The sequence below is a fragment of the Geotrypetes seraphini genome, chromosome 9 (genome assembly GCF_902459505.1).
Source record: "Geotrypetes seraphini chromosome 9, aGeoSer1.1, whole genome shotgun sequence".
Classification (NCBI taxonomy): Eukaryota; Metazoa; Chordata; class Amphibia; order Gymnophiona; family Dermophiidae; genus Geotrypetes; species Geotrypetes seraphini.
Window position 1 is genome coordinate 181,574,480 of NC_047092.1, and position 12,895 is coordinate 181,587,374.

General features: G+C 41.9%; 1 protein-coding gene across 1 annotated transcript in view; it reads right to left on the bottom strand.

Moving 5' to 3' along the window:
* LOC117366936 (IgGFc-binding protein-like) overlaps positions 1-12,895 on the bottom strand; it is a 164,457-nt gene that overhangs the window by 60,103 nt on the left and 91,459 nt on the right. The window contains exons 65-69 of the mRNA XM_033958996.1: positions 11,528-11,617; positions 10,783-10,854; positions 9,612-9,689; positions 5,790-6,755; positions 2,138-2,385 (exon numbers count right to left, since the gene is read on the bottom strand). Of these exons, the coding sequence (XP_033814887.1) occupies positions 2,138-2,385; positions 5,790-6,755; positions 9,612-9,689; positions 10,783-10,854; positions 11,528-11,617 (1,454 nt within the window). The remainder of the gene's footprint in view (positions 1-2,137; positions 2,386-5,789; positions 6,756-9,611; positions 9,690-10,782; positions 10,855-11,527; positions 11,618-12,895) is intronic.

The following is a 12,895-nucleotide window of genomic DNA, read 5'->3' on the forward strand; positions in this document are numbered from 1 at the left end:
ACCCTGGATGTGTAAGGAATTAACTGAAAAGAAAAGGTACATGACAACTAATGTGATTCAAGAAATGGTGTGAACGGGCTCCACACCCTTCTAAATGCATTACTAGATCCCAAAAAGTCTGCATTTTTTTTTTTTTTTTTTTTTTAATCGTCCAACTGTACGTCCAGACCACTAAGTGATCCATCTTTATACCCCATTTTCGACCAAAAATTCATCCAACTCAAAAACGCTATGGGGCTCATAATCGAAAGAGATCAAGTGTCTGGGAGGGAATGCATGGATGGGAGAACATCGCAGGGGAGGAGACATAGGCATCTCCCCCTTCTGCTTCTTTTCCTTTCTCTTCTCTCTTCTACCTTCCAAATTATTTAGATCAATGCTGTCTTGTTAAAATATTTATTTTATTTTTTATTTTTCCTCTATCTCTACTTTTCACTTCTCTATTACCCTCCAGGTACTTTAGTTAGATTGTGAGCCTTCGGGACAGTAAGGGAATTTTTCAAGTACCTTTCTTATTTCTAATCTTAATGTATATTTTCTGTAAACCGCTTAGAACCTAACGGATGTAGCGGTATATAAGAAATAAATTACATTACATTACATTACATGGACCATTTGGCCTTCATCTGCCATCATGTTTCTAGGTTTCTATAACCATAAAGCTCTATGACATCACAATGCAGGCAAAGAGCCTTAGCCAATGGGAAGAAGATATGCAAATGTTAAGAGCCTTAGCCAATAGGGAGAGGAGGAGATAGTGGATGCTGCAGAATTCTACTGTTCAACGGCTCCCCCTTCTGCTTCTATTCCTTTCTCTCCTCTCTTCTACCTTCCAAAGTATTTAGATCAATGCTGTCTTGTTAAAATGTTTATTTTATTTTTATTTTTCCTCTAACTCTACTTTTCACTTCTCTATTACCCTCCAGGTACTTTAGTTAGATTGTGAGCCTTCGGGACAGTAAGGGAATTTTTCAAGTACCTTTCTTATTTCTAATCTTAATGTATATTTTCTGTAAACCGCTTAGAACCTAACGGATGTAGCGGTATATAAGAAATAAATTACATTACATTACATCAACGTCCAAAAACCGGCCTAAGTCTGCACTTGGACAAACATTTCTCAAAAACCTCCAAGTGCCGATAATAAAAACGGGTTTTGGACGTATTTCTAAATGACCTAGGCCTTCATAGTGCCGCTGAATGACCAAAGCTAAATGGGGCGTTTTGGGGAGGCGTGTCGAGGGCGGGAATTGGGCGGGACATGAGCCGGCTTAGACTTAGTCGTACAGCATGTATAAACGAAAGTTATACAGCCCACGATCGACGGAACTTGGACGCTGTGACTTAGATTAGGTTGTTTATGTAAGCAGGGGTGTCCGACCTTTTGGCTTCCCTGGGCCACATTGGCCGAAAAAAATGTTTCTGGGGCCGCGCAAACGCTGCAGCAAGACAGAGGAGGGAGCCGGCAAGACGGTAAACACCAGGGGGCAGCAGAGGAAAACACTGCATTGCCCTTGACCAGGGACTGCTGTACAGTAATCTCTTTTTTGGGGTATCATCCATATAACTTTCCCAAGCCTGGCAGGAAGTGCAGGAATCTGATCTGTCTTTTCTGCTGTTATTCCCTGGGTGCAAAATCCTAGAGGAAAGCACTGTTTTGACTGTTTTGATTTTATTTTCACTTCTTCTTTTTAGTTTATGATATATTTTTTAATCTCACTTACTTATTTTGTTTTATTTTATCATTCAAATTTCATTTAAATTTCCCCAGAATTCTATTGCTTCAACGGTTCTCCCTCTGCATCTATTCTTATCTCCCCTCTTTTTAACCTTTCAAATTCCTTTAGATCATTGTAATCTTATTAGTATGTTTATTTTCTTATTTTTCTCCTCTATCTCTATTTTTCTTTCTTTATTACTCTTCTAATTGTCATTTTTCCTGGTACTTTAGTTAGATTGTGAGCCTTCGGGACAGTAAGGGAATTTCTAAGTACCTATTTTACTTATAATCTTAATGCACCGATATATTCATTGTAACCTGTTCTGGGCTCTTTTGGGAGGAAGGGCTAAAAAATTGAACAAATAAATAAATTTAATGTGAGAATAAATGATATAAAAATAATCAACTCTTACTTACATGCACTTTCTTGTTTTTCAGCAAAGTGATTAGGTTTCCGTACACAAACACATGAACCGATTTCACGTAGGAAACTTTGGTGTTGGAACTTCTGTGTTCGTTGCTCGTGGAGACATCAAAGTACGGCAAATGGGTGGATTGATTGCAGAGTTTCGAGAGCGTGTAAGTGCAGTTTCCCATGTAATGATGAACTCTGTTGTCGAAAGTGTTATAGTGAGGGTCCCCTGAGGCACTGCACGTACCGCGGTCTGAAAGAAATTGATGTGTTCATATGGTGGAAGGCTTGGATATTTCTTTTCCATATCTTAATGTTAAATAGCAGAGGAATAATTATTACAAACATGCCTGCAAAATTTAAACTAGGTCTAGCTGAATAATGATCAATATGGAGTTCTGAACCTCCAACATGTGGCATTGATCTGGACAACAAGTGAAAAATGACTCATATTTCAGCAGACATAATCAATGATATTCATGAACATACTATGTTATGTTATACTATATTTCTTACTTAATAGGGAGATAAATCTTAATCTTCTGTGACAGAAATAACTGTATAATATTGTAATCACAGCTATAGTCTCTTGTTAATAATATTACTTTATTTAATTTATTTTAAATATTATTGTGAAGTGCTCCACAAAAAAATGTCCGATCGAAACACTTTATTACAATACCAGAGTTTCCATCCACGTACATTGAGAAATAGTATTCCTACCGGGCAATTTCTCCGTATTCGGAGAATTTGCTCGGAGGAATCGGATTTCGATAAAGAGGCTAATGAAATGTATACCAGATTCACACAAAGAGGGTATCCTGGGAAAATCGTTAGAAGGGCATGGAAAAGAGCTAAAAACTGCCACCGCCCCTGGTTAATGTTAAAAGATCAAAACAAACAACGAGACCAAGATATTGTTTGCGTTATGCCGTACACCAATCATAGTAACGCCATAAAACATATAATTTTGAAGCACTGGGCAATAACTACAGTATTATCCAATATTACAAAAGTTGCCCAAATTTGCCTTTTCAAGAGCAAAGAATTTGGGCGAACAGTTAAAACATAATTTGCATAACCAAAGATTGGTGTCTAAGCCTTCCCATAAGCCCTGCGGCAAATGCAGGGTCTGTCGTCATGTATTGGAGGCTACTTCTGTGGAAATACCGTGCACTGGGGGATGTCATTTCATTTTGAATACAGGGACCAATTGCGAATCCAGAGGGGTGATTTATTATATACAGTGCCCATGCAGAAAAATATACATAGGGCAAACGATCCGAATGATCAAAACTCGGATCATAGAACACTTAAGTAACATCAGGACAAATCGAATCTCCGCCCCTCTGGTTTCCCATTGGCTGGAGCAGTCACACTCATTAGAAGATCTGAGAAGTACACGGTATTGATCCAAACACACAATACCGAGGGTGACATATCCAAAGCACTAATACAAAAAGAGCAACGCTTCATATATAATTGGCAGACCCTGGCGCCAAAGGGTTTAAATTTAGACATAGATTGGCTAGCCGTTTAAAAGTATTACCTTTCGTTTAGTGAATTCAATTGAATTCAGTGTTTATTTCCGGTCGTTGGTTGGGCTGGATTTTCCGGTTACTCCCCCTTATAAAATTCACAAGCTGAGCAGATAGATTCAGTTGGCCCGTTTGCTTTGAGTGAGCCTGATCTCAGTGAGCCTTCACCAGGTAATATAGGAATTTTAAGAGCTTTAAAATCAAGATTAAGTTAATACACTGGGATTTCCCTGATAGTACTCAGCACTTATAAGTATAATCTAATTTAATTTTTTCACACTATGTTTTAAAAGGTTTGAGTTGTGATTTTTGATCGTGGTTTGATTTTTCCGCAGTGTCCCTCCCTGATGAAGAGGTGAAACTCGAGTAGGGAGGAAGGGATTGGAAGAATGAACGAACAGTTCTAGGATTTTAACGGAGCATATAAATTTTATTGGGATACAGTCACCAATGAGAATTAACGAAACCAACTACCCCCCTATTCAGATAAGTACATTTAGTTGATCTGTATTAGTTCGTGGTCACGTAGGGAGGGCAGGGGACAGGTGAAGGCGATGATGGTCCCCTTGTTAACCTCATTGTAGTGACTTCACTATATTTTGGGTTACTTGGTCTGAGCACTTCACAATAATATTTAAAATAAATTAAATAAAGTAATATTATTAACAAGAGACTATAGCTGTGATTACAATATTATACATGTTATACTATATGTAATCTTATATCCTACCAAATCCTCCAAAGCGGAGCGTGAGATGGGTCACACGACAGCATTATCGTCACACAGAAATAAACATACAATACAAGTTAGAATCAGATTAGACTCCTAACATTCAAGTGTACTCACTCTGCAGCTCATCGGTATCTCTCCTTCTCTTATTACTCCCCCCGGGAACTCTGTTCAGCGAACAAGTCCCTCCTGTTGGTACCCCTCTCCTCTACTGCCAACTCCCGTCTCCGTCCCTTCTATCTTGCTGCTCCGCATGCCTGGAAAAAACCTGCCTGGCTCGGTACGGCAGGCTCCATCTCTGGCGATATTCAAATCCAGACTGAAAACCCACTTTTTTGAAGCTGTGTTTAAACCCTAACCCTACCAATTATCTGTCTGTCATCCCTTCAGTGGTCTTCACCACCTTTTCAGCCCCCTCCAATTCCCTTCTTGAGCACAAAGTTCAGATGCTCCTTGTCCTATGTGTTCCACCTCATCAGTGCCCCCCTCCCCTCTCATTCCCTACATGAGCACTTGTTCTGATTCCCCTTTTGTCCTGCATGATTAGATTGTAAGCTCTTCTGTGCAGGGACCATCTCTTACATGCACAATGTTCAGCGCTGCATGCACCTGGTAGCACTATACAAATAATAAATTGTTGTTGTAACAGAGACTTCTAATATAGAGAGTATTTTCACTTCACAAAGAAAGTCATATAGGGCTCCTTTTACTAACCTGTGATAGCGTTTTTAATGTGCGCAGAATTTTATCGCATGCTAAACCCGTGCTGCGCGGCTAGAACTAACGCCAGCTCAATGCTGGTGTTAGCGTCCAGCGCGCGTGGCAATTTTACGCGTGCTAAGCGCACACTAAAACCGCTATCATAGCTTAGTAAAAGGAGCCCATAGTGTAAAATCAGGGTCTTGCCAAACCCGGAACCAAGATTTCTGGAAGACCCATGTTTTCAGCTTTTTAGAGAAACAGGACATACTCCGTAGTAATACGAAATTCTATACTTTTGTGATTTGATAGTTAAATAAATTGCAGATAATCATCTTATATCATCGATAGTGAACCTTCTATTAGATGGCAGAAAATTTTGGACTAATAAATTATATCTTTATACTCAAATTAATTACTACTAATTTTGTCAGCTACTTATTTCTTAACCGAATTGAGCTCCTTTCAGGAGATGATGCGGTATACAAACTTAAGTTTAAATTAGATTAGATTAGATTAGACCTTTCATAAATGGAAAAGATAATATCAAACGGTTTGAGTTGCGATGTTCAACAGATCTGCCTAGTAGTTCAGTGAATCCGGGGGAACTGTCAGGAATCTCTCCATACAAGATCTGAAATGTTAAATAGCATCATTTGGCCCGCTTGCAAAATATGCTGAACAACTAACCTATGATTGGGGACTTAGTTGTGGAGAAAGTTGTTCTCTGGGTCTTCGTTGTCGTCTTAGGTGAAGATGTTGTTAGGATGGTCACAATTCTGGTAGTGGAAGATGGAACTGTGGTAGGTTCAACTGTGGTAGTTTCAACGACTGTGTCTGGAACTGTGGTAGGTTCAACTTCTGGAACTGTGGTAGGTTCAACTGTGGTAGGTTCAACTTCTGGAACTGTGGTAGGTTCAACTGTGGTAGGTTCAATGACTGTGTCTGGAACTGTGGTAGGTTCAACTTCTGGAACTGTGGTAGGTTCAATGACTGTGTCTGGAACTGTGGTAGGTTCAAAAACTGTGGTAGGTTCAACGACTGTGTCTGGAACTGTGGTAGGTTCAACGTCTGGAACTGTGGTAGATTCAACTGTGGTAGTTTCAATGACTGTGTCTGGAACTGTGGTAGATTCAACGTCTGGAACTGTGGTAGATTCAACTGTGGTAGTTTCAATGACTGTGTCTGGAACTGTGGTAGGTTCAACGTCTGGAACTGTGGTAGATTCAACTGTGGTAGTTTCAATGACTGTGTCTGGAACTGTGGTAGGTTCAACGTCTGGAACTGTGGTGGATTCAACTGTGGTAGTTTCAATGACTGTGTCTGGAACTGTGGTAGGTTCAACTGTGGTAGGTTCAATAACTGTGTCTGGAACTGTGGTAGGTTCAACTGTGGTAGTTTCGACGACTGTGTCTGGAACTGTGGTAGGTTCAACAACTGTGTCTGGAACTGTAGTAGGTTCAACTTCTGGAACTGTGGTAGCTTCAACTGTGGTAGGTTCGACAACTGTGTCTGGAACTGTGGTAGGTTCAACTTCTGGAACTGTGGTAGGTTCAACTGTGGTAGGTTCGACAACTGTGTCTGGAACTGTGGTAGGTTCAACTTCTGGAACTGTGGTAGGTTCTACTGTGGTAGGTTCAACGACTGTGTCTGGAACTGTGGTAGATTCAACAACTGAAGTCAAGACAAGAATACTGTGAACAAAACCTTCAAGTCTGGGTGTTTGGAAATATTTTTGACTTATACATGTGAAGCTCTTTTTTTACATAGAATGTAAAGGTCAGAATTGAGACGTCCTGATCAACTCTAGTGGTATTTTTTATTAACCCTTTCAGGACCAAGGGACATATTTGTCCCATAACTTTAAAATCCTATAAATTTTGATTGGCATAGTCTACAGTTCTAAATTTGATATGTACGGATTCCATAGGATACTGCCTTTATGTAAACAAACTGGTTCCGACATTCATTCATTAGCGTCGTTGCCAGATTGACGAGAAGATTCACTTGCCACACTGTCCATAAGCCAGAAGTGTGATTTTTTAACAAAAAAATAATGATATTTCACAAAAAAAATCAATTTTTTGGCATCTGCAAGCCCTTTTTACCATAAAAATGTCGTCAAAACCACAAAAATTGGCCTACGATCCTTATGGTCCTGAAAGGGTTAAAGGATCCACCTATGTAGAGACTTTTCTAACCTACTTGCAGGTATGCATGCGTATTTTACACCATTTTTAGAGGGAGCATCTACTTTAAAAGATATATATACTGTATACTGAAAAAATAAACAGCATAGACTAGGCAGCTCCCATGAGGAGGTGTTGGTACTTAAGTAGGGAAGGGGCAATTTTGCAACTTTCATGTGTATTTGCCCCATTTTACAAACCTACTCAAGTGAGTGCTGACATTTAAGTAGTGAGGCTATACTTTTTACCTCTCCCCTTTTTTTTTTTTTTTTTTTTACAAAACGCAGTTTTTAGTGCCAGCTGCAGTGGTAACAGCTTCAACGCTCATATGAATTCTATGAGTGCTGGAGCAGTTACCGCCTCATACGGCGCTAAAAACCACGCTACGGTTTTGTAAAAGGGGGGGGGGGGTTAATGTATTCTTATTTTAGAGTTTGACAAAAACGACATGGAATTAAGGAGAATGGCTCCCTTAATCTCTCGCGTAAAGCTCTGGCTGAAACAAACACTTTTTTTTTTTTTAACACGTAGGCGCCAAAAAAACATCCTGAAATTTTCTCCCCATTCTCTTTGTTCCACCCAAATCACCTTCTTTGAAATCTCTATGGGCTAGATTCACAAAGGGCACGGATCGAACCCGATCCGTGAGGGATCCGATCCGTTCTGGGGGGGGGGGGGCTGATTCACGGGTCGCCCTCATGCAAATGAGGGCGATCGGAATCACGCCCCCTCTGACTGTCGGGATCGCTCTCCAGCGGTGTCAGGTCAAAAGTGCGCCGGGACAAAGGCGCACGCAGACAATTGAGCGCAGCGCGGAGGCGCGCGCCGAAGAAAATTACTGTTTTTAGGGACTCCGACGGGGGAGCGTGGGGGGAACCCCCCCACTTTACTTAATACAGATTGCACCGCGTTGTGGGGGGTTTGGGGGTTGTAACCCCCCACATTTTACTGAAAACTTCACTTTTTCCCTGTTTTTCGGGAAATAGTTAAGTTTCCAGTAAAATGTGGGGGGTTACAACCCCCAAACCCCCCCACAACGCCACCGTGATCTGTATTAAGTAAAGTGGGGGGGCTCCCCAACAAACCCCCCGTCGGAGCCCCTAAAAACAGTCATTTTCTTCGGCGCGTGCCTCCGTCTTGCGCTGTTGTCGGCGCGTGCCTTTGTCTTCCGCGATTATGTCTATGAACCCTCTCTAGCGATCCCGACGCATGCGCAGACCATCTGTAGATGGTCTGCGCATGCTTAAGAGCAACAATCTTTTCTTTTTTAAACTTTATTTTTAATCTAGCTGTTTTTACTTTTTCTTTGCGAGCCCATGGTTTTAACCCGCGGGTTAAAACCAAGGGCCCGTAGTGCGGGGGAAGGGCAGGAGAGTCGGGGTGAGAGCAAGGCGGCGAGTCAGGGCGGCAGGAGGGATTCGGGGCAGGCAGGAGAGGAGATCGGGGCTGAGAGCAGAGAAGCAGGGCAGAAAGCAAGGCGGCAGAAAGCAAGGCGGCAGAAGGCAGGGCAGTCGGAAAGGACCTCAGCAGCCACATATTTTTGGATCGGCCAGCCCAGTTGGTGTTGCTTTTTTTTTATTATTTTAGTGAATCGCTTCCTGCCTGCATTTGAATGCCGTTCCCCCCTCATTTGCATGCGCAGATCAGAGGACGATCGGGACAGAGGTTAGTGAATCGGGTTGGAGGGAAATTAGGTCTTAAAGGGGTCGGAATCTAGCCCTATGTAGTTTGGATTTTTACATGTAATAGAAGCTTTCTAAAACTGGTTTGTTTGTTTTTCTTTACATTCGTATGTGATATACATGTTTAAATGCCAGTATTTCCATGTGGAAATATGAATAGGCTTCTATAATCTCCATTCTCGACTATAGGTTTCAATTTTCCCATCTTAATTTCCATGAGCAGATTCTCATCAGTGAAACATAATTGCTGCATCAATTTTTAGGACGTACAACACACATCTGGCAGTAAAAACAACGTTTTCATTTTTATTTTGAAAAGATATTATAAACTATTTTAAAAACCTACAAGAAACAATTAAATTACAAACTGTACTGGAAACATAAGGAACAAGGCAAAAGGTCTTTCCATATCAAAAGCTCACTCTGACATCCCTCGATCAGGGAAGATCTGGCCCTTATCATTCCAAAGACAGGAGGAATGTGAGATTCCTTTTGCCAGTCCTTTCATATTCCCCTAATAATGCTGCCTAGAGGTGCCGAACCATGATGCCATCATGAGTAGGAAAGTTGTACACTGCTTGGAGATTTTCTCCTGCCCATAAATACTCGCACACTTCTGCATTAATGATAAAACAAGTTACCTGTCGTAGTTTGCTGTGCCGTGGTGGTGACTACAGGAGGGAGAACTATGGTGGTTGTTTCATACACAGTTGTCGTATCTAGGATATAAACAAGCAGTGATGCTCCAGCTTTTCAAACTTTTGCTATGTGAATTCTTGTATAAGAAGTACATCACTAGACATTTCAGATTGGACAAGGAAACTGGGCGAGAAAAGATTCAGCTGCGGCACTGGACACCTGGTGACCGCAGGCACCGGCCAAGGGCGGTGCAACTTTCAAAAATGTTTAGTGGCATCATAATGTGTTGTGACCTCCCTGAGAGTTCAACTGAACTGGCCGGTGACGGGACTAAATTGCGCGAGACAACGGCGCGCCGACAACTGAGCGCAGACAACTGAGCGCAAGGTTGATGGCGTGCCAAAGAAAAGCACTATTTTAAAGGGCTCCAACGGGGTGGGGGTGGGGGGGAACCCCCCCACTTTACTTAACAGACATTGCGCTGGCGTTGTGGAGGGTTTGGGGGGTTGTAACCCCTCACATTATACTTAAAACTGAACTTTTTCCCTAAAAAACAGGCAAAAAGTTCGGTTTCAAGTATAATGAGGGGGGTTACAACCCCCCAAACCACCCACAACGCCAACGCGATGTCTGTTAAGTAAAATAGGGGGGTTCCCCACCAACACCCCCCATCGGAACCCTTTAAAATAGTGCTTTTCTTCGGCGCGCCATCAACCTTGCGCTCAGTTGTCGGCGTGCCGTTGACTCGCGCAATTTTGTCTATGAACCGAACTGGCCTGTTTTCCAATAGAAAATAATACCTCCTATCCCATGACTTTCTAATTTCCTCAAAAGTCTTTCATGAGGTATTTTGTCAAATGCCTTTTGAAAATCCAGATACATAATATTTACTGCTGACCTTTATCCACATGTTTATTCACCCTTGATTAAATCCATGTTGTCTTTGTCTCATTAATCTTCCCTTGTGGATATAGATTGACCATCACTGGAAACAGAATTCTGGGCTTGATGGCCCTTCGGTCTTATGTTCTAATGGTGTCTACCATTCTGCCTGGCACCAACATCAAACTCGTCAGTCTATAATTTCCATTCTCAGCATGGGATTTCTGGACCACTAACCCTGGCTTACTTTCAATGGTTGTTCCTAGTTTCTGAGGAAGTAGTACAGTTTACCTGTTGGAGCTGGTGATGGAGTTGTAGTTGGCGACTCAGGAGGCAGCACTGTGGTTATCATAGATGTTTCATCTGAAATTTAAAAAAAAAAAAGAAACTTCAAGAGCTTTACCAGACAGATGGTTATAATGATGCTGGAGATGCACAGTTAAATCCCATGGAGATTTACCCCATCCTCTATAATAAAACCCTATGCGCGCATGCGCACTTAGGGTTTTGTGATCCCTGCCACCATGGTGTCTGCCTCCCTGCCGAATTTGATTTCTGAACACGGAGGCAAGGAGAACATGCCGGCGACTCCCCCCTCCCGCCCTCACTCACCAACCGCTGCCGCCGCCGCCGCTCCTGATGCAATCGCTACCGAGGTGGAAAGCGGCCTGCGAGGTTCGCTACAGCTGGCCACGATCCTCAGCAGGCTGCTTTGAAGAGGAGCAGCGGCGGAGGCAGCGGTTCGTGCTGATTGGCCAGAAGACACCAGGAAGCCGGGACGGAGGGAGGGTAAGAATGGGAGCAATACAGGCAGGCAGGGGCCTAGGGAGAGACACAGAGAAAGAATGACAGACACACAGGGGGCCAGAGAAACAGACAGAAAGGAAGACAGACAGGCAGCATCCAAGGAGAGAGAGAGAGAGAAATAAAAAAAGACAGACAGACACATCTATTCTAGCACCCGTTAATGTAATGGGCTTAAGGACTATAGTACATAAATAATTGCATACCTCTGAATTAATGATAAACAATTTACCTGTTATACTGGAAGTTGATTGTGCTGTGGAGATTATTACAGGAGGGAGAGATGTGATCATAATGGGTGTTTCATACACAGTTGTCTTATCTAAGGCATAAACAAAGAAGTGGGTGAATGTTTCATAATGCTTCATTTCCTTTATTTGTAGGAAATAGCATGAGATTTTTATAGTTGTTTATATATATTAATCTCTGTTTCTATATATACAAGTAAACTAGTGTGGCAACCACATAACTGTAACCATTGTTCACTATGTGAATTTGTGTATCAGATATACATTATTAAACATTTGATAATGGACAAAGAAAACTGGCAAGAAAACCCAAAATAGGGCAGACATCCTGGAAGGTGTAGGACATGAAGAGCGATCTAGCAAAGCTTGAAGAATGGTCTAAACTTTGGTAGCTAAGACTTACTTCTCTTTTACGAAACTGCGACAGCAGTTTCTAGCACAGGGAGCCGCGCTAAATGCGCTCTGCTCCTGACACTCATAGGAACTCAATGACCATGGGGAGTAGTGCGGGCCATTCAGTGCGGCTCCCTGTGATAGAAACTGCTATCGCAGTGTCGTAAAAGGAGGCCTTAATGTTTTAAAAAATGCATTTAAAAGAGTGAAATCTGAAGGTGATCATGTCTGATGTTGTTAAGAACATAAGAATAGCCTGACTGGGTCAGACCCATGGTCCATCAAGCCCAGTAGCTCATTCTCACGGTGGCCAATCCAGGTCACTAGTACCTGGTCAAAACCCAAAGAGTAGCAACATTCCATGCTACCAATCCAGGGCAAGCAGAGGCTTCCCCTATGTCTTAATAACAGACTATGGACTTTTCCTCCAGGAATTTGTCCAAACCTTTCTTAAAACCAGCTGTAAATACGTTTCCAACTGTAAATACGTTTCCAAATTTATTGACATTTGGACATATATAATGGACCAGTCTTCACTGCTTTTGCCTTAGGAAAGATGGAGGTTGATTATGCTTATTTGTGAAATGGATGCTTCTACACTCGAATATGTATTTTAGAAAAGATTCGGCCTTTAGTAAAGAATTTTGCAACATACTCAAGTTACTGTGAATATCTGACCTGGATGTTCCATTTCCTACCCAGAGAAGCAAAACAGGAAGACAGAAAAAGGAGCAATCCAAATAGAAGCAAAAGGTGGAGAAACACAGCTCCCGACTTTTTTCTCCTTATTGTGTTTTCGAGATTTGGAAATGAGCTCCACAATTCCAAAACACATCATTCACGATCGGACCCTTGAGGAAGGCTTGTCAGCCGAAACACGGCCCGTGTCGGGTCTGTTAGACTTTAATAAGATCAATGTGGACAAGTTTTTTAAAATACTCTTTGAAGACTTTTTGAAG